At 41.0% G+C, this 21,324-nt stretch overlaps 1 protein-coding gene across 3 annotated transcripts in view; it reads left to right on the plus strand.

Annotated features, from left to right (window-relative positions):
- LOC103463029 (voltage-dependent T-type calcium channel subunit alpha-1H-like) overlaps positions 1–21,324 on the plus strand; it is a 235,023-nt gene that overhangs the window by 79,770 nt on the left and 133,929 nt on the right. For all 3 annotated transcript variants that reach the window (XR_014085974.1, XM_081603359.1, XM_081603078.1), the window contains exons 9-10: positions 308–893; positions 19,502–19,851. Coding sequence is in view for 2 of the 3 variants with exons in the window: in XM_081603359.1 (XP_081459485.1) it covers positions 308–893; positions 19,502–19,851 (936 nt within the window). In the remaining variant the exon portion in view is untranslated. The remainder of the gene's footprint in view (positions 1–307; positions 894–19,501; positions 19,852–21,324) is intronic.

Below are 21,324 nucleotides of genomic sequence, written 5' to 3' on the forward strand. Positions count from 1 at the left end.
TGGACAACAGGCAGATATGACCTGTTGTTCTCACATTTCATGTTGTGAAACATTGTGAGGGTTTCACAATGAAAACATTTTCGAAATCTGTTTTTTTGTTTTTCTGTGACTCAAGGTCCAAAATGCAAGCGCAGGATGTCCAAAAGAAAAAAATAAGTGCAATCATTTGCATAATGAGAGTCTACCGAATATCGTGATATATATTGTATAGTGAGCAGAATATTGTGTACCGTATCATATTGTGAGGTTATTGTATCACTAGAGCCCTAGTGGGTGTTAAATTAACACAGTTTTTTTTACTGTGCAGGTTGGCTCCTTCTTTATGATCAACCTGTGCCTGGTTGTCATCGCCACCCAGTTTTCTGAAACAAAACAGAGAGAACATGCCTTAATGAAATCAGAGCAGCGCGCCCGGCAGCTCCACCAATCAGCTTCCACACTGGCCAGCGACAGTCAGCCAGGGAGTTGCTATGAGGAGATCATCCGCTACCTGGCCCACCTCGGTCGGAAGGCATGGCGCCGGCTGTTACGCTGGAGCGCTTGGACTCGCCTACGTCTCCGCTGCTCTTGCGTCTGCCAGAAAGGGGCCGGGTCGGCTCGAGGGAGCGGAGTTGGGGAGATGAATGGACTCGCCAACCGGCACTCAGGCCATGCCCCCAATGACTTATCACACCTTCATCAAGTTTATCATCTCCATCATCAGCAGCATCACTATCATGATCATCAGCTGCAGCAGCTTCAACCGCAGCTGGCCGTCAGCAACAGAGGGACCAGCTTTAATTATCCCTTCATATCGTCCCTTCTCAGTCACCTGGATGAAAAGGACCGGGACCAGAAGAGGACAGTTGCTATGGATACCATCAACAGACTGCCACAGCTGGTGCTTGAGCGTGGTGAGTTGATTGAGTGTGTGTTTTTGTGTTTGAGAGCTCCCACATGATACTGAGGGACTTACAGAAGTGCAGGTGGAGGATTTCAAAAGAAAGAATGACCTCCATCTCTTCTCCAAGTCGGCTGCAGTAGAGTGGAGAGCGTTGGGTAGAGGCAGAGGAGTTGGTCGGATCAGGAACCAGGGTCGGTGGCTGGTGGAACTCGTCCCTTCTTGGCGGCGTGAAGTCTTGGAGCTTCCCTTGGTCCCGGGGTGTGGTCCTCTGCTGGTCTTTAGCCTGCGTCCTCTTGTTGGCTCCTCTTCTGCGCCGCGGACGAAGTACCCCTTTCCTCCCCTGTCGTCAACTTTTTATGCCCTCTCAACCCAGGGCGGTCTACGGGGCAGGGCTGCGTGACTTCAGAACCGTCCCCCTGCGTGACTTTAGAACCGTCCCACTGCGTGTGGAAAGTCCCAACCTTCCCCAACTCCCCTATAACTCACTTATACCTCATTACAGCAACTTTCCGGTACTTCCCTTTTTCCCACTGGCCATCTGTAATTCATAATCAATTTTCCCCTGGCCATCTGTTTCTGCCGCACCCTCGTCCTGCTCAGTGTACTCATCGCAACACAGTTTATTCTGTTTCTCCATTCTTAAGTCTTTCTTTCATCACAAAACATAATCAATGTGTTACTTTATCAACTTATTACTTCAGTATGTTTCTTTCTCACTCATTATCTCTAATCTTTAATAATCAATGATTATACAACAATCAAGATGTTACTGTTAACTCAAAAGTACAAACCTAAATTTCCATAATGCATTATAACATTAACTGATCAAAAATACAGAACATATATTTTGATTATACATTACAGACATTCCTTCTTTGACATGTGTATTATTATTTTATACTTGTTACTCTTAATCATCATTAAATTAATATACAAGATTTACTGTTATTTCTCAGGCCTTTATTCCGTTTTCTGCGTGCACCTGGACAGATCTCACATTCTCATACCAGTTTTCACGACAATACCAATCATTTATTTAATCCTATTGTACTTTCAAAGATTGTTTTTAGAAGCAAAAATGTAATGTTCCCACTCCCAGAACAAAAACACACATCCACATTTGCCCTGAACCCCCTATCTGGGTTAAATGGTTCGTTCCTGCTTGGAGCGCTAAACAGTGACGCTGTTAGCAGCAGTCAGTGGAAGGCACGAACGATTGTGGCAGTTACTATGCTGCTAAGAAAAGTTATAAAGGCGGTTTTCAAAAAAAAAGAGAGGGAGAGAGAGAAAAAGGCAAGAGTGTCAATTTATAACCCAGTTTTTCTTCTCGAGAGGTGAGTAGACTGTGAGATTATCAACCATTTAGCATAATTAGCTTAGCTACAGACTACTGTTTGCCTCCTTTTCTAGTATTTGATGAATTAAGGAAAGAAATACCAACATATTCATATATTTACTTGTCCCTTGTACCTTTTACCACTTAACAACAGATGAGTCAATCAGCAGCAGCTCTAAAACACGTCCCTCCTGATCTGTCCGCTCCTGAGTGAAATTAAAGCTGCAGTATGTAACTTTTATATAAATATATTTTTTCACATATTTGTTAAGACTGTCATCTGTGAAAAATCTATTTCCTCTGCCTTCTCCCAGTGCTAGAAACAACCAGTCAGTGGCAGGAGAGTTTTATTGCTGTCAATCACAATCTCATGTGGTGCTGCTCATCCTTCCTCCCCCTCGATTTGTGCCGTGCTGTAGCTAGCATAGCACAGAGCTGTGCAGATTCAAACTGAATGCTCAGTTTAGTTAGCATAGCTACCAATGATGGCAGATAAACGGTTTCTTGCAATGATAAGTTGTTTCTCCACCATTAGCACATTTAGTAGTGAGTGAATGAGGCTAATTGATGGCGCTAAGAGTGTCCTACTAGTTCTGATTAGTTGTTTTGGTCAGAACGGTGCATTACTTTAACCAGTAATAGTAATTCAGGAAGGAGACGGAGGAGATTGATTGTTTTCACAGATTATCTGTCTCATAACAAACTGCTACAACATGATGACGGCTTTAACAAATTTGGAAAAACATATTTTTTATTAAAGTTATATACTGCAGCTTGAATAAAATGCAACTATGTAGCATTTTTGAGACGTCTGGATTGCTTCATGTATATTTTGCATGTTGCTTTTGACTGTTGCTCATGGGGAGACATTTCAGTAATCTAATAGAAAAAATTTAAGCAACCTACTTGCATACTGGATATGGACTGTTGGATGTTAAATTCATGAGGGGTGATTATTGTGCTAATTATCATTATTGAACCAAAGAAAGCAAGCCTTTAAAATTGTGACAATTTTTGTGGATCAAATAGACTCAAATATTGTAACAGCAGCTGCGCGGGGCTCCTTATTGTGGAACATTTTGAAATACACTGAGAGGGAAAGCAGACTGCTTATCTCTCATTAAGATATTCTAGGTCAGTGGTGCCCAAAGTGGGACCTGGAGGGCCGGCATCCTGCATGTTTTAGTTCTCTCCCTGTGTGAGGGATTTGCCCCCTGCCTAACAGGTGCTGTTTTTGTGTACTTTATATATTCTAATTTATTTGGGTAAATGTATTGTATTTGGGGAAGTAACTTGATTTATTTACTTGTTTTAATCATCTTCTCATCTCTTTGAGGTCACCTGGTCATGTGTTGCCATGGAAGCGCGCCCATGAGTAGTGCTGACAAGGACCTGGTGTTTTCAATCAGCCTCATTGGGAAAAATCTATTGTCTGAGAGGGAGGAGAGATGGATTTTGGATTTTGTTAGGGCCCAGATTGTTTGTGTTTCTAGTTTTGTTTGAGTTAATTGTAACTGTAGACATTTTTTACAGTTACAAATGTTTGTTCTTTCTTTCTGGAAATGTGAATGCCTCCACCCCTCTAATCTTTGTGGAAGCCAATCCTTTAAAAGCAAGTCTATGGGGTTTGGTTTGGGTGGTGGTCCAGGTCAGATGGCAGAGGTAGAGAAGCAAAGGGGGAAAATGTTCTCATCTAAGCCTAAGTCAGAAATAAAATCTGTTGTCTGCTATTTCTGTGGTTAAGAGGGTCATATAAAACCAGAATATCCATTGAGAAAAGCCAAATCAGCATATTTTTGCACTGTACCAAGGTCATTGTCTGCAGAAGACCAATTTCAGGGTAAGAAACAAGTTATGGAGGTTAGAGTAAATGGAAAGCCAGCCATTGCTCTTTTAGATACAGGAAGTGCACAGACCTTAGTCCACCCTTCTATTTTGAAAAATCAATGCTATCTACAGGGCCCAGGCCTTGATATTTCCTGTGTGCATGGTGATCATAAAACTTACCCCACTGCTGCAGTCTATCTAGAAGTGGCAAACCAAACTTATCTCAAGTGTAGGTGTAGTGGAAGGTCTTGCCCATAAAGTTATTTTGGGTCAGGGTATTTCAGTCTTGCCAGAACTGATTCAGGCCTGTAAGCTGGTGTATGTTGTAACCCGATCACAAACACAAGCTAAACAATTAGCTGAGGGTGATGATTCTGAACCTATGCCTGAGACTGCGGAGACAGGCCAGCAAATAAACCCTGAGACTACTATTGACCTGAATTCTCTGCAAGAACTGCCCTTCTTTAATTTTGATATTCCTTCTGAAAGTGTGGTTAAAGTGAGGAAAAGCAAACAACAAAGGCGGCTTCAGAAAATGGCAGGCACAGTTAGACAAACATTTTTGGGATTGCCAAATCTTGATGGGGACATTGTGGGCTCACAAGTTGACTTCAAGAGATTACAACAGTCTGATGAATCGCTGAAGGGTCTTTTTGATCAAGCAACTCCTATCACTGTGGGAGAAATTGGTAAACAGCCTGATGGGGGGATTATATCCTTAGAGATGGGTTGCTTTACCTCCATGAGGGAAAAACAGGATCTGAGAAACTTGAGGTTCCACAAAGTCTAAGGGAACAGGTGCTAAATTTGGGTTATGGGGCACCCTGGGCAGGACATTTGGGTTTTAAAAAGACCTATGGCAGGATTTATGCCAGGTTTTATTGGCCAGGTATTTATAATCACGTAAAAGAGTACTGCCAATCATGTGCAGTGTGTCAGCTGTCAAGGGGAAAGAATGTCCCAAAGTACCCAATGCAGTCATTACCTATTATTGATGTTCCTTTCAGCAGAATAGGTATGGACATTGGGACCACTGGAGCGGACTCAAGCAGGAAATCGGTTTATTCTGGTTGTATGCGACTATAGCACTCACTATCCAGAGGCTTTCCCCCTTAGGCACATAACAGCTAAACAGATAGCCTATGCTTTACTCCAGTTGTTCTCTAGGGTGGGGATTCCATCAGAAGTACTTACTGACCAGGGTACTAACTTTTTGTCAAACAATCTTAAGCAGGTCTACAGATTGTTGGGCATAAAGGGTATTCAGGACCACCCCCTACCACCCACAGACTGATGGGCTGGTAGAAAGGTACAACAGGACATTAAAGAGTATGCTGAAGAAGTTTATCTCTGTCAATGGCAAAGACTGGGATAAGTGGTTACCCTATCTTCTGTTTGGGAAGTTCCGCAGGCGTCCACTGGCTTTTCGCCATTTGAACTTCTTTATGGCAGGTAGTTGAGGGGCCCTCTGGATGTTCTTCAAGAGTCCTGGGTTGGCAAGAAGGATCAGTCAAGCAATGTCATCAACTACGTTCTAAATATGAGACAGAAGATGGAGGAGACAACCAACCTCGTCAGAAAGCACCTAGAGAAGGTTCAACAGCAGCAACAGACCTGGTATGACAAAACGGCCAGATGCAGATCCTTCAAACCAGATCAGAAGGTTCTTTTACTATTGTCAGATGTTGGAACATCTGACAATAAACTTTTAGCAAAATGGCAGGGGCCATATACTGTTGAGAAGCTAAGTGCTACCACCTATGAGATTGAGATGCCTGAGAGAAGGGATTCAAAGCAAACCTTTCATATCAATCTGCTTAAGGAGTGGAAATTCCGGGCTCCGCCTCTTAGTCAGCAGTGTTTTGTGCGTGCTGTGCAAGAGGAAGATGATGATAAGGGTGAGTTGTAATCTGTAAAAGACTGTTATTTCACTTGACCTCTCTCATCTCACTCTCACCCAGCAACAGGACTTGGAGGCCATTATTCCTTCAGATCTTTTCAAAGAACAACCAGGGTCAACAAACTTGGTGGAACACGATATTCGTCTGAAGACCAGTGTTCCCATTCGACAGAAAATGTATCGTATCCCAGAGAAGATGTCTCCTGTGTCAAAGGAGGAAATTGAGGTCATGTTGAAGCTGGGCGTGATTGAACCATCCACCAGCGAATGGAGCAACCCGGTGGTTTTGGTGATCAAAAAAGATGGGCATATCTGTTTTTGCATTGACTTTAGAAAGGTAAATGCTCAATCAGACTTTGATGCTTACCCATTACCAAGGTTGGATGACCTCATTGAATGTGTTGGCCAGGCTAAATATATAAGCACTTTAGATCTTTGCAAGGGATATTGGCAGGTCCCTCTAACAGATGCTGCTAAGCCTCTCACTGCCTTCAGGACCCCGCAGGGATTATAGCAGTTTACAAAGGTGCCTTTTGGACTTCATGGTGCACCCGCCACGTTTCAAAGACTGATGAATAAGGTACTGTCAGGTATGGAATCATTTACTGCAGCTTACCTTGACGATATTGTCATTTACAGCAACTCATGGCAAGAACACCCAATTCATCTGAGACGGGTGCTACAGACCATCAAGCAAGCTGGCCTGACTATTCATCCCAAGAAATGTGTATTGGCAAAGAAGAAACTCCAATATTTAGGTCACATCCTGGGTGGAGGAGTCATAAAGCCAGTGAAAGGCAAGATGGAGGCAATCAAAGCGACAGAGAGACCAACAACCAGAAGACAAGTCAGGTCCTTTTTGGGCCTGGTAGGTTGGTATCGTCGATTTATCAGGAACTTTTCTGCTAGAGCAGCCCCTCTTTCTGACCTCACTGGGACATCAAAGACAAAAATTGTGTGGGGAGAAGCACAAGAGAGGGCCTTCCAGGATTTGAAGCAGGCACTGTGTCAAGAACCTGTACTTCAGAGCCCAAACTTCTCAGTACAGACTGATGCATCTGCCAGGGGAATTGGTGGGGTTCTTTTGCAGGGAGAAGAGGCGGAGAAGAAACCAGTCGCCTACATTAGTAGGAAGTTGTTTCCGCGAGAGACCAGATATTCGGCGGTGGAACTGGAGTGTCTGGCTATCAAATGGACGATAGACTCTCTCAGATATTATCTGCTGGGGCGAGAATTCACCCTTGAGACTGACCATCATGCACTGAAATGGTTGGAGGCCATGAAAGACACAAACAGTCGCATCACACGATGGTTCCCCGTCCCTAACAGGTGCTGTTTTTTGTGTACTTTATATATTCTAATTTATTTGGGTAAATGTATTGTGTTTGGGGAAGTAACTTTATTTATTTACTTGTTTTAATCATCTTCTCTTTGTGGTCACCTGGTCATGTGTTGCCATGGAAGTGCGCCCATGAGTAGTGCTGACAAGGACCTGGTGTTTTCAATCAGCCTCATTGGGAAAAATCTATTGTCTGAGAGGGAGGAGAGATGGATTTTGTTAGGGCCCAGATTGTTTGTGTTTCTAGTTTTGTTTGAGTTAATTGTAACTGTAGACATTTTTTTAGGAATATAGTTTAGTACAAATGTTTGTTCTTTCTTTCTGGAAATGTGAATGTCTCCACCCCTCTAATCTTTGTGGAAGCCAATCCTTTAAAAGCCAGGTGGTCCAGATGAGGGGGAGATTCTCCCTCTTCTTGTTGTGACTGATATGCTATGCTGTGAAGTGAAACTGAAGATAAAAGAAAAATATTGAGAGCTCTAAAACTGCTGGCTCCAGTCTGGTTTCTCTTCGGTTGCAAACTAACACCCTGGTTTAGCGCACCTGCATCCAATGATAGCTCATTAGAAGGCCTAAGGAGAACATTGACTTGCTGAGGGAACTAAAACATGCAGGATGTTGGCCCTCGAGGACCCACTTTGGGCACCCCTGTTCTAGATGTTAGTCACAAAGAAGCACAGATATATTCCTCTTATATATGACTCTGCATTGTATGTGAGTATGAGTCCTTAGTCTGTAATAAATGGAATGTTAGAATCTGGTCTTGTTTGAATTTGGTTTTGGATTTTGTCATCTTTGGTGTTCCTTAATTCTATTAAGGCGCTTTTCCAGAAGCCCGTTTCTAAGCGGTTCGGTCGCAGTCCACATCAGTACGGTTAGTGAGCTGTAACAAATCAAAGTATCCATAGTGAGCTTTTCCATTTATATGTTCTGTTCCTCGCTGTTGTGGGCAGCTGTGTTCAATTCTCTGCTGATCTTCAGCAATAAGGAGGACCTCGAGGTTGTAGTTCTGGACTCAAATAAACCAAGATATTTAATTTTGTCTTAAAGAAATGTATTACTGGCCCAAACATAAAGACTCAGATCAGTTTATTGTTTTGCAGTACATGTTAATATAATTTATTTCTGAAACTATATATGTGCAGCCTTTTGGATTTATGTAATGCAGTCATTACATAAACAAATAGCCACGCCTTAACTTTTCTTTTTTTAATCCAAAGGAAAAATAAAATTCACATCACAATCTACAATTAGTTCTGGTGTTTCACATTGTCAGCAGAAAAGTGCAGTCCGTCAGAAAGCTGACAAGCTTCTCCGTTTCTCTCTTCTTTATTACTGCCCTTAAGAGCCACAAGCTGCTAGCAGAGCTGCTAAATCAAGATAATTCAGCTGCAAAACTTACCGCATGTGTTCCTGGTGCTGATTGCGATTAAACTCATAACTGTTCCCCTGGACTTAACAGCTCTCTGATAGCAAACTGCATGTCTGTGGTCCAGCGGCTTTTCAGCTTTAATGCAAAGTTGTTTTCAGTGACATAAATAACGAGCCAATCAATTAATGTGGTCAGCTGTCAATCAAATATTTTCGGTGCCGTACCCTGATCGATTCTACTAGTACTACCCCTGAAGTAGATACTAAACTCTAAGAACAGCCGGGCTGAGTTGCACCGGATCAGCTAATGGCCGAGATGGACCGGGACTGAACTGGTTAGGGGCTAGTGGAAAAGCGCATTTAGTTCTGCCTCGTGTCCATTTCAGTAATCTCCTCAGTCTGCCTCCTGCTCCCTTCACTCACACCTGCAACTGTTTGCTCCCGCATCCCTTCTGCGTTTTGGTCCATCCTCCAACACACACACACTGACAGTAGGTACCCACCATAGAAAGGACCAAGCAGGACCTGCTTCTCCACTACCTATGTACCAAATTTCAGATGTGTATGAGCTACAGTTTGTCCTGTCTCACGTTAGGGGGTGCTGTAGATCAGTCTGGCCACGTCCACTTGCAATTCCACTAGAATCCAAAATGTTTAGTAACAATTTTGGGGGAAGTTTGGTGAGTTTTCAAATATGTTAAAGCCTCCAATGTACCTTTTCAGAAAAATAAGAAATCCGATTAAATTAGGCCTTTGCAGCACTTTGCTGCTAGGGCTTAATAAATCTAACAAAAACATCGAACCAGTGGAGAACACAGAGAAACACAGAGTTGATGGGAATTGACTTAAGGATCCAGAGGATCATGAATGAGACTGAGGAGCTTAATCCTTGTGCATGTCGGGGCTGAAGCAAACGTAGAGGACTGTGGCAAATGATACAAGTTTTACGTGTGGTGTCGGTTGGACCCCATTTCTACATACAAGGGTTAAATACTAGGGAATTGTAAAGACCTGGACCGATGAGTTACTTGATTACAGGTGTGATCCAGCCCTTCTAATGAACCTTTCCAGCCCTTTGCTTTGCCCAAAGGTTCATTACTCGATGCTTCATTCTTCACTCACTAGTGACATCTGCTGCTGAAACTGTAACAGCCTTGTCACTCACTTAGATTATTCTTTAAAAAAATCAGTAAATGCAATATTGTCAAAGTTTTTGTCAAGCTCTTCTTTAGTAAAAGTAGAGTCAATTAAATCTTATTTAATTGTAATCTTTTTTACTTAAGCCCGAGGACCCAAGGGCGGGTCCAGCTGTCATGTGACCTCGACTCGCTCTGTAAACAAAGACTCCACGTGCCTTTTAAAAAAAATTTTTTTTTATTATCCGCTAAAAGAAGCTTTAATCTTTCAAAAACTATTCCGCATAAAGGTTTTGCCCAAAATGTTAAGATTTTAGAGCTATTTAAAAACAGCTGATGAGATTTAAAGGTCCTCGGGCGATGACGCAACTGCCTGGAAAACCCCCGATCAGCTGATCATCACGGCCATTTTGTGGCTTCACGAGACAGTGGAAAGACTCTCAGAGTATGGCACAAGATGTCGGCTATGCAAAATCATGACGTATTTTTCGGAACCCGATCTAAATGTGTGCGTAATTTATGCGCTCTCCGTGCGTAAGCAGGTGTGGTATACGGGAGTCTGAGCACGTGGAGTTATCTCGGTTCCGTGAGTTCAGTTTTGATTTTTTTATGATAAATCGATCATAGCAGCAGAAACTGGACGATTTAGAGGCTTTTGAAGGCTTTTGAACAACAACGGTTTTTCGATTTGCTACGAGTGGAGCTGGCTCTTCTGATAGCTGGTGGGATTCGGACGAGGAGGAAGAGGAAGAGCCGGACACAGCTGACAGACTTGATCTCGGTGATGTGTAAGTTTCCCCCCACAATTTCACACAAAATATTTGATGTTTTGGTTCTATTTATTTATTAATTTCAGTGATTATATGCTTGTAATAACGGCAGGAAGTAAAACCATGTGGTTATTTGTTTACTTATGTTTTACTAAAATATGTTTTATTTTACTAGTAAGGATTTCATGTTTACTTTGGTTCATTACTTTGTAATAAACCTCTAATTCTTCAAATACTTTATTTTTATTTATAGTCAAGTGGAAGCCGAACCATCAAGCTCAGGTGGAGCTGAACCTCCCCCCACCTCTCATGATTCTTCATCTTCTTTGAGGTAAGATGTCCATTTTTTTGGTGGTGATGGTGGTGGTGGATTTTCAAAATTGTTTATTTGCTCTTTTAAATTATTCAAAAAGTATTTTTGACTGTTTTATCTTGTTTCAATAAAAGTTTTCTATTTGGAGTCAAAGAAAGAGCTTTCAGGTCATCATTATTATACATATTACACTGTGCACAATGGTACATTTTGCATATAAATGGGGTAAATGTCATGACCAATGGTTGTATTATATGTAGAAAGTGTCATTAGATGGTAATAAGCGATTTAATTTTAACAAACCCCCAGTATTGATGTAAAAAACACATTTGGCACAGTTTGGTGACATTTTGGATAAATGTGCCAAAATGGCCTCTCCGCCTAAGAAATTTCTCACTAATACCATTCTAAAATAAATACGATTCATCTGATTGAGTCCAAATTTGGTATACTTTTACACAACATTTAGATTTAAAAGTCTGTACTACTTTTTTGTGTTACAAATACTATTTTGGTAGTGTTTTCAATGTTTATTTCAAAGAAAATTTTGGCGAGGTTAAAAAAAATGCAAAATATTTTGTATTTTGTCCCTAATATTTCAGGCAGGGTCAAAGCTACAATGGTGCTGACACCAGAAAACCATTCTATGACATCTTACCTTTACAGAGGTACCAAAAGTTTCTTATTAAATCTAATAGCTGTGAGGCTATAAGTGATTTACTTTTGTGTGTTTTTGTCAGGCGGAAATTTATTTATACCCCTTAGTGTGTAAGAGGTTAAAATGACTTGCAGCCTATCAATTAATCTCTCCCCTCAAAATCAGTCGCATCCTGTTCTCTCCCATATGAAAAAAATATCTCAGATTTTTAAATTTAACCCACATCTCAATAAATCCGCTAGTATTTGGTATAACCCCAAACTCTGTATAGGCAAAACCCCCATTTTTTTGGAAGTCCTGGTTTCAAAAAGGAATATGTGAGATAGGCGATTTATATGAGAATGGCTCATTGAAGTCCTTTGAAACATTGGTTGGGGAATTTAAGTTACTCAGACAAGATTTCTGGAGATATTTACAATCAAGACACTTGCTGGTTAAAACGTTTGGTTCCCCCACTATTATTCCTGTAACCTGCAACACACTGGCAGATATAAAGAAGGTGTTTGGTCATGGGCATGGCGCTTCAGTTTACTATAGAATGTTGTCGACAGCCTTGGATCCTAATATTATGTCTCTTAAGAGATCTTGGGAAACAGATCTAAATCTTAGTCTCACAGAAGAGGAATGGCTTTCAATTCTTAGGAATGGGAAGAAAAGTTCAAGGGAACTAAAAACAAGACTAGTGCAATTTAAGATTCTACATAGAGTTTACTGGACTCCATACAGACTATACAGGGTTGGCCTGTCAGAAACCTCGGTTTGTTGGAAGTGTCAAAAGGATAATGGCACACTGGTACATATGCTATGGGACTGTCCAGAAATCTAAGAGAATTAGTCATCAGTTCACAAAGTCGTAGAAAAAATAGTTGGCCAGAAAATACCCTTCTGCAGCAGGCTTTATATTCTCGGGGATCCATCATTATTGGCTCACCTGACTTCCTCTCTCTCGCAGTGGGCCCTGACAGCTCTAATGCTGGGGAGGAAGCTGCTGGTGAGGGAATGGAGGGGTCCGTCTATCCCTTCTCTCACTCATTGGTATAGGTCACTGGGGCAGCTTGCTGCCTTAGAGAGATTATCTTATAGACTGTTAAATAGGGTTGAGGAGTACAATAGGAAATGGTCCCGCTACTTTTCATACATGGGTTAAATGGCATTTCCAGCTTGGACATAATTAGACTTAGAGGAATTTACGGTAATGCTGTAGTTATTTGAATGTATCAGGGTTATAGGGCAGTGTTATTTTATGTTATGTATGTCTAAGTTCAGTTGATGTCTATGTGTCTTGCCTTTTTTCTCTACTTTCACAGTATTTTTTGTTATTCATTTATTATTGTATTTATTTATTTGTTTTATTTTATTTTTTTTTTGTTCAAGTAATTTCTGTTAACTGTGTTGGCCTGAAGAATTCACAAGGACTAACTTTGTTTAGCTGATGCTAAATTGTAATATGCCAAGTGTGTAATTAGGCTATATTTCTGTTGGAAAATCAATAAAGTTCAAGTCATAAACTTTTGAGCGATAATCTCAAAGTATTCCCAGATGTCAGAGATTTTCCTCTTGTTGGCTCCATTTCAGACAATCAAGTTTATTTGTGTAGCACATTTCAGCATCAATGCAGTTCAAAGTGCTTTATTACGGTGGCCGACAGGTGCAAACGCGCAGCAACAGAGAAAAAATGCAAACAAAAAAAGAGACGCAAACAAAAAGTGCTGAAAACGGAAGTGCTCCACTAGGGGGAGTCTAACAAAAAACAGCTGTGTCCGAATTTAGGCTCTGCATCCTTTAAAGGGCCCCGAGAAACTGATCCTTCGAAGCATAGACATAATAAAAGAGTAGAGACCCAGGGGTGAAAGTAGTTTTAAATTCTTGGGGGTCTATGACAAAAAAAATTATATATATATATATATATATATATATATATTGCTTCTTTGTGTGCTTTGGAGTTTCTGTACCGATTAATTTTTTTGCAAAGCGATAAAAGCTTTGAATTGCTACAAAATAAAGCTGTATTTCCTCCTTCAGCCCACTGGTTGCAATGTTGACACCTTGAGATGCCATGAGACCTAAATCCTGAACATCATGTCATGGAGTGCATCCCAGTTTTCCATGTCTGGAATATAACCATTCATTTAGGTTTTAAACTGGTTCTATTGATCCTGTGTCCAGACAGAGGGATAATCAGTAGCCCAGCATCATGACCTGTTTGTTCTGAAGATCCTGCAGCTTCCACTTCTCTTCCTAACAAGGCGCCTCCTCACCCTGACTCTCATACCGACAGGAGGAACCACAGAGCTCTGTTAGGTTAAAGCTCATCTTCTGAAGTTGGGATGTTTTTCCTCCAACAGGTTCCAGAGGAATCACCTCAAACCAGATGTTGGACTGGATTTTATTTCAATGTCATTTGTGAATGTTAGAGCCTCACTTTCAACAGTGGAGCTGTAAAGGTTGAAAAAGGTTATTTTGGAGAAAATCTCATCAACATCAATATTTCCACTAAATAAGAGGCAAAAAAAAGTGTTTGATAAAGGAAAAGCCTCTCAGACACTGAGCCCGACAGCACCAGACTTTTTTTTTATTTTAGACAATTAATTTAATTTCACATAATTATCGCGGTAGAAGCCATTTGTTTGTTAAATACTTAATGAAACATATTTACCGTGTTTGTTTGTTGTAAATGACTTATACTCACAAAGAACGAGGTAATTAGTCCAAGTTTGTCGTTTATGTAATGTTCAGAAACTACAGTGGCTGTGATGGGCCAAGACAAAGGTAAACAAAGATAAAACAACCTGAACAGGTGATCAACTCTAAACCACTCACACCTTTTTATTCTCCGTCTCTGTCATTTAAGCACACCCGTTGCCATGGCAACCTCTTGCGACCTGAGATTACTTAAAAACATAACATTCAGTCCGTTACAATATTAGCTTTGCATGCTTGATATTTATTTTGCGATCACTAATAAGCCTCATGAACACAGTGGTGGGTGATTGGTTCATTTTAAACTCCTGCTCTGCTCGTTATTTTGGTAATGGAACCGAAACGCACAGAATTATGCAACACCTTGTAACAATAATCACTGAGATTATTATTGTTGTTGGGTCATTAATTTGAACACGTTTTTTGTTGTTGTTTAATAAAGTTACGAACATTTTAAGCCAATCAGAGGAGGACGTCTCAGCTGGTCTCAGCATCCTGGCTGCGTTCAGTTTGTCACCTTATGCTGAGATCAACTCAAAACCTTCCATGATCGACGTGTTGCTCCGCTGCTCTAGAAAAACATTAAGAGTTCAGAAACAATATGAAATGGGAAAAAAAGTTATTTATTAACTGATTAAGTCTGTTTTAGATTGTTCTTGAAAAACTAATCAGTCACGGCTGATTAGTGGGTGAACTCACTGCTGCACAGCGAACCCGTTGATTTTTTTTACCCCCGCTAAATCTTTTAGGAGTACGCCGTACCCTGCAGTACCCTGCCGTACCCTGCCGTACCCTGCCGTACCCTGCCGTACCCTGCAGTACCCTGCCGTACCCTGCAGTACCCTGCCGTACCCTGCCGTACCCTGCAGTACCCTGCAGTACCCTGCAGTACCCTGCCATACCCTGCAGTACCCTGCCGTACCCTGCCATACCCTGCAGTACCCTGCCGTACCCTGCAGTACCCTGCAGTACCCTGCAGTACCCTGCCGTACCCTGCAGTACCCTGCCGTACCCTGCAGTACCCTGCCGTACCCTGCAGTACCCTGCCGTACCCTGCAGTACCCTGCCGTACCCTGCAGTACCCTGCCGTATCCTGCCATACCCTACAGTACCCTGCCATACCCTGCAGTACCCTGCAGTACCCTGCCATACCCTGCAGTACCCTGCCGTACCCTGCCATACCCTGCAGTACCCTGCCGTACCCTGCAGTACCCTGCCATACCCTGCAGTACCCTGCCGTACCCTGCAGTACCCTGCCATACCCTGCAGTACCCTGCCGTACCCTGCAATACCCTGCAGTACCCTGCCATACCCTGCAGTACCCTGCAGTACCCTGCCATACCCTGCAGTACCCTGCCGTACCCTGCCATACCCTGCAGTACCCTGCCGTACCCTGCAGTACCCTGCCATACCCTGCAGTACCCTGCCGTACCCTGCAGTACCCTGCCATACCCTGCAGTACCCTGCCGTACCCTGCAGTACCCTGCCGTACCCTGCCATACCCTGCAGTACCCTGCCGTACCCTGCAGTACCCTGCCGTACCCTGAAGTACCCTGCAGTACCCTGCCGTACCCCCTTACTTTCACCCTGAGTAGACCCCCCTCCCCCGATTGGCTGCTCCGGCACTAATGCGCTCTTGGAGCGGTCGTCCCTCCTGCTTTGCTCAACCAAAACAGCAGCAGATGTCTCAGCACTGCGGAATATTGTTGATCGGATCGACGGACTACTGACTCGACAGACTGTTCGCAAGTAAGATGGACATATTACTGTGCATTTTTTGTGATTAGAATATTACTATACTGTATTTATGTCCACTGGCGAAACACCAGCTAATGGTGTTCAGCCCCCGCTCTGAAAGCTAACAGAGATTCCGTAAATTTTCAAATGTTTCAGTCATTCTCCAACATTTAGATTATCTGATACAAGAGCCTACTATAGAAATGAACCATTATAAAAATCATAACATTCACCAGGATAGTTTACACAGATGGTAATGTCTATTTAATTATTTAACTCTGTCAACGTAAGATAACTCGAAAATCTCCCGTTTTTGTTTTGAAGGTTTCCTACGACGTGATGAAGAAGAAATGTCTTTAAGGACAGACAGATTCACTGCAGCACGGATGAATCTCGTATCAAATTTTGGACCCAATCTCAGCTGCTGAATCTCTCTGAAGCCAGAACTCGTGGGCTGGAAAACGTGTGCATAATCATGTATAACCTAATGTATATTATTCAGTATTAATCATTTATTTATGTTTACATATGTAGCGGGGCATATTGTCCCGCCCGAATGTGCTGCTGCGCCCTCTTCCTCTTGCCCATATATGGAAGACGCTGTGGCGGAGCGCAGCTGGCTTGTTAGGGAGACAGGAAATCGGGTTTACATTTAAAAGCGGGTAGATCACTGAGGAGATCAGATGCAGGCTGATGACGCGTACAGAGGAAACGCACTTAGTGACGTCGAGCGCCGTTTACTGGTTTCACTTTAGAGAAGGTTGGCCTGCTACTGTTTCAGTTTTTGATTTGTTTCAATTTCATTTCTTTGTTTTACTTTTGTTACTTTAGATGGTTATTGTTGATTTAAAAGAACTTTTCTTGTTTTGCTGTGAAAGGGAGTTTCTATTGTAGCAAATCCTGTCGTGTGCGCTGGACATTACTCTAAGGAAATGAGGAAGGGAGGGTCAGTGCAGAGCACTGAAGTTGAGCTTTTTTTCATTCAGTATCATCAACATAAAGAAAAAAGGCAGAAAGAGACGATAAAGCCGATAATTAAAATGAGGTCGATAGGTTTCATTTATTGTGCGATTAATCAATTTATCGTTTATCGCGACAGGCCTATGTATTGCACTGTTGTTTCAAATGCTAAGTTCTTACTAGACATCTTGCTGTAAAACTTCAGATCAATTAGATCAATTAGAAATTTAAGACTAGACAAAATGGCAGAGCAATATAATATTACGAGAAAAAGCTACATAGTTTTTAAAGTTTAATCGGTAATACTTTTATACAAAATGACAGATCACAATTTCTTGGTCAATGTCAAGTTGTCATAACGAAGACATTTTGAATAATGTCAACTTTGTATTAAAAATGTCATTATTTACAGAATGACACTTTATGACAACAGTCATAAATATTCATAAAGACTTACTCATGTTCATGACAGGTGTTATGTCATGTTTATGACAGTGTCATGTCAGTCTTATTCACACCGTGTCAAATAAAGTGTTACCAAAATGAGAAAAACCATAACTAGAATCATTAAGAACAAAAGTGGAAAACAAGGCAACTGTGATGGACCAAGTTAAAAACAGGAGGAGTCACAGGATATTAATTAGAAAAATAGGGCTTTTTATTGTAACCCAAAGATTATAAATTACAAAAAGATAAACTGAGCTCATAAAAGAAGTCAAAGAAACAAAACTGAACTCAGGCAAAAATGTAAACAAACTGGCTGCACAAACAAACATAACTGACCTAACAAAGAAATGATACACAGAGGTTTATATACCGGCTGATCAAACCAATTAAGACACAATAGGAGTTACTAAACATAATACAATTACAAACACAAAAACAAATAACAGTACAGCTAAGTTTGGCTAAACTAAAGACTCACAAAATGAAAATCAAAAATATTAAAGTTTAAATACTAATATTTACTTAAATACAAACCTTATCTAAACAAAGAAATTACAAATTTCCCCTGCCAGCAGGAACTAGTGGTGTAGTCCAATCAGCATTTAGCCTGCTGATTGCTGAGCCCATCTTTTGTCTGACCACTCCAAGGCAGGTAAGTACCGGCAAAACACAAACAAAAGGTCAGTCTCAAGCAAACAAATTAAACTTAAGTTGATACAAATACACACGCTAACTAAATGTGCGCGCCAACATAAAGAACAAATGTATCCAAATCAACTAATAAATGTTTTACTGAAACTAAAGTGTGTTTGAATAAAAAAATTAATTGTGAATAAAAGAGTTACCAACTTCAGAGTGTGGCCATGGATTTGGCCATCACAGCAACTAAATAGAAAAACCTAAAGAACACCAAAAATCCAAAACACCCCACATCCCAACAACTTTACATGTTTTACAGGGCAAAGTAGTACTAGCTGTTGTAACAGACAATACAAGGTAGGTTAGGTAACAAAGAAAATGCACATACATTTTTTATCTAGTTCAGCAATAAATAATAAATGTTTCTGGGGCACTTTCCATATTCATGAAACAGAGCAGAAATTACTCAGTAGATCGTGTAATGTACTGCTGATGCATCTCAAGATAGGGCTCTTCTCAGCAAGATTTCTACAAGTCCTCCTGCTGGAAGAAGTCAACATTATCTGTAGACACAGACCACTGAATGAGCATATTGATTTCTCTATATCTTCCTTCAGTGAAACATGAATTTGTTAAAACTGCAATGACAAGTGGAGCCCTTTATACCAGATATGTGTTTGTTGTTATGTCATCAGAGAATTCCTTCCGAGCGGTTTCTTAATGAATTCTACTAAAATCTTAGCCCACCCAAGAACGCACATGTATACACACTCACACACAGAAGCATTGATGCGCATGCACACACAGACACACACATGCACACAACCCTTTTCTAATAAAACACCTCTCCCTCTGTGCAAACTGCCCAAACTTCACTTTGGATTTTTTTTGGATTTGCAATGTTTGGGGATGAGATGAAAAGAACTAGGATGAACTGACACAACTGGGCCTGTCACGATGACAAATTTTGCTGGATGACAAATAGTCTCAGAAGTCATTGTGATGAACAATAATGTTGTTCAGAGACCATTTTCCAGTAATATAAAGGTCTTGGCAAAATAATGCAAGAACACATCCTCACAGATCAGTTAACTTTCCATTCTAATGAGCATTTAACAGTGGAACAGTATTTATTTTGGACATTTTAAATATCTAACAAAAGAATAGAAACAAATAAAATTGATCATGTTGTTGTGCCAGTCTGCATTTTCATATGATTAGCTGAACAGTGCTCCCTGAGATTTTCTATGTTTTGGGATATTGTTTTATAAGCTGATTTTTTAATATCCCATGTTTCTGCATTATAATAAAAGTATCATCAACTTTACAGATAATCAACTGTGCATTTTTTTGTGAGTAAACTTAATAAATTAGCAGAGGATCGAACACCTATTTCCCCATTCACAGAAGGAAATGGGCCTGACTCATGAGTTTTGAGTGTTACTGTACAAGTCTTACATCCCGTCCTCTCTGGTGTGTGCACAGGTGTGTCTGCTGGTTATCCATCTCTCCCTCTGCCTGGTGAAGCCTCTGGAGATTCCTTGGTATGTCCTTACTGCGTCTACTACAACCAACTCGGTGAACATCCAGAGGAGCAGTCGGAAGACCCTCTCCATGGAAACTCATGCCACATCGACAACCTCTATCACAATGACAGTCCATGCCAGTGTAGCAGTCCACAGCGATCTGAGCCAAAGATAAGCATCTGGAAATGCCTTTGGCTGAGATTCCGAAACAAGTTAGAACTTATTGTCTGCAGCAGATACTTCAGCAGGGGAATCATGATTGCCATCCTCATTAACACGCTGTCAATGGGCATAGAGTACCACGAGCAGGTGAGCCATTAGACTGCTAGCATGTTTGTGTTAACATGCACGACTCGGTGCATGGCTCATTTAGACCGAATGTGACTCCTGTCTGACTGACGTGCTAATTACTGTGTGTGGAAAAGTCAACAAATTTATCCTCCAATCAAAACTTACAGCACCTGGCATATGGGATCTCAACACCAGTGTGCATGCTCGGCTGTGTGTGGGTGTATGCAGGCATGTCTGAGGAGATGGGGAAACTCATAAGACCTCCAGTGCTAATTAAAGTGTGACCCTGGGAAAAGAGTGAGAGACCGGAAATAGAGCAGAGTCGCAGGAGAAGACAGGAGTGAAGGGAAGAATCGGGTGGAGGAGGACAGATCTGACATTCTGATTGGCTGAATGGCAGCAGCAGACTGTGGAAAACGAGGGAAGATTTCATTTGCCATTCAGCCTGCTCCTTGACAAATCTGGATGGCCATAGCATAATGAATGTTGAATATTTAACTATAAGAGCTGCTTCATTTTATCCTACTTTTTTGCCTGGATACTCAGACATGGCTTCACAGCTATGTGATGAAATAACTTTACCAAATTATGAATAAAACCTATTTTTCAGTTACTATTTAAAAACTTTACACTTCAAAATGCAAAAATGTCCCTGTGAGTCATTGCAGTTCTGGAAAACACCTCAGATAAATTGGAATCTTCTGTGAGCTTTGTGTCAGGTCAGCATCACTGGGCATGCTCAGAATCCAGCTGCATGTTTACACAGCATTGCTGCTTTGCATAATCAGTGAGAAAACTCCCTGGCTGTGTTCATGGAAGTAAGGACACGTTACTCAAGCCTGTGGCATAAAGCATCCTGCTCGTGTTTGAAATTGACACTTTTTCTCCTACTTCAAGTTAATCATCGTGATTAATAAAAAAAAGACCAATATGTGAAAGCCCATTCACTGTAAAAGTGTTTTAATAATTTCTCAGTAATTACAAAGTTGACGTCTTAATGTTTTACTCAGCATCCTATTGGCACATAGCATGATTACCAAGATTAGTGCAGCTAGCATTACAAAGCATTCGTGTTTCCTGGTCAACATAGACATGTACATTAACTGCAAAATTTGTAAAAGGGTGCTGCTATTGCCATAGTTACCATGTTTCATAACAGTGAAGGGTTACAAGTTCAAAAGGATAAAGTAGAGCAACTCTGCACAGTAAAAAAAAATTCCGTAAAGAACAGCATATTAACATATTTTTTTCCCGTAATTTAACAGCTTTTATATGTAAAATTTTAAACACAAAAAACTGTTAAATTACGGAAAAAAATCAGCTGGAAATTCAGTAAAAAAACAGAAAATGTACTGGCAGAAAATTACCAGGACATTTTCAGCTTTTTTTCTTCTTCCAGAATTTCCATCAAAATATTTTCCATAATTTAACAGATTATGTCAAATATACCAACATTTTGTTAACCCAAATCTAAAATTCTCTGTCTTTTTA

This window comes from Poecilia reticulata, chromosome 1, assembly GCF_904066995.2.
Source record: "Poecilia reticulata chromosome 1, P_reticulata-male-v2, whole genome shotgun sequence".
NCBI classification, from domain to species: domain Eukaryota; kingdom Metazoa; phylum Chordata; class Actinopteri; order Cyprinodontiformes; family Poeciliidae; genus Poecilia; species Poecilia reticulata.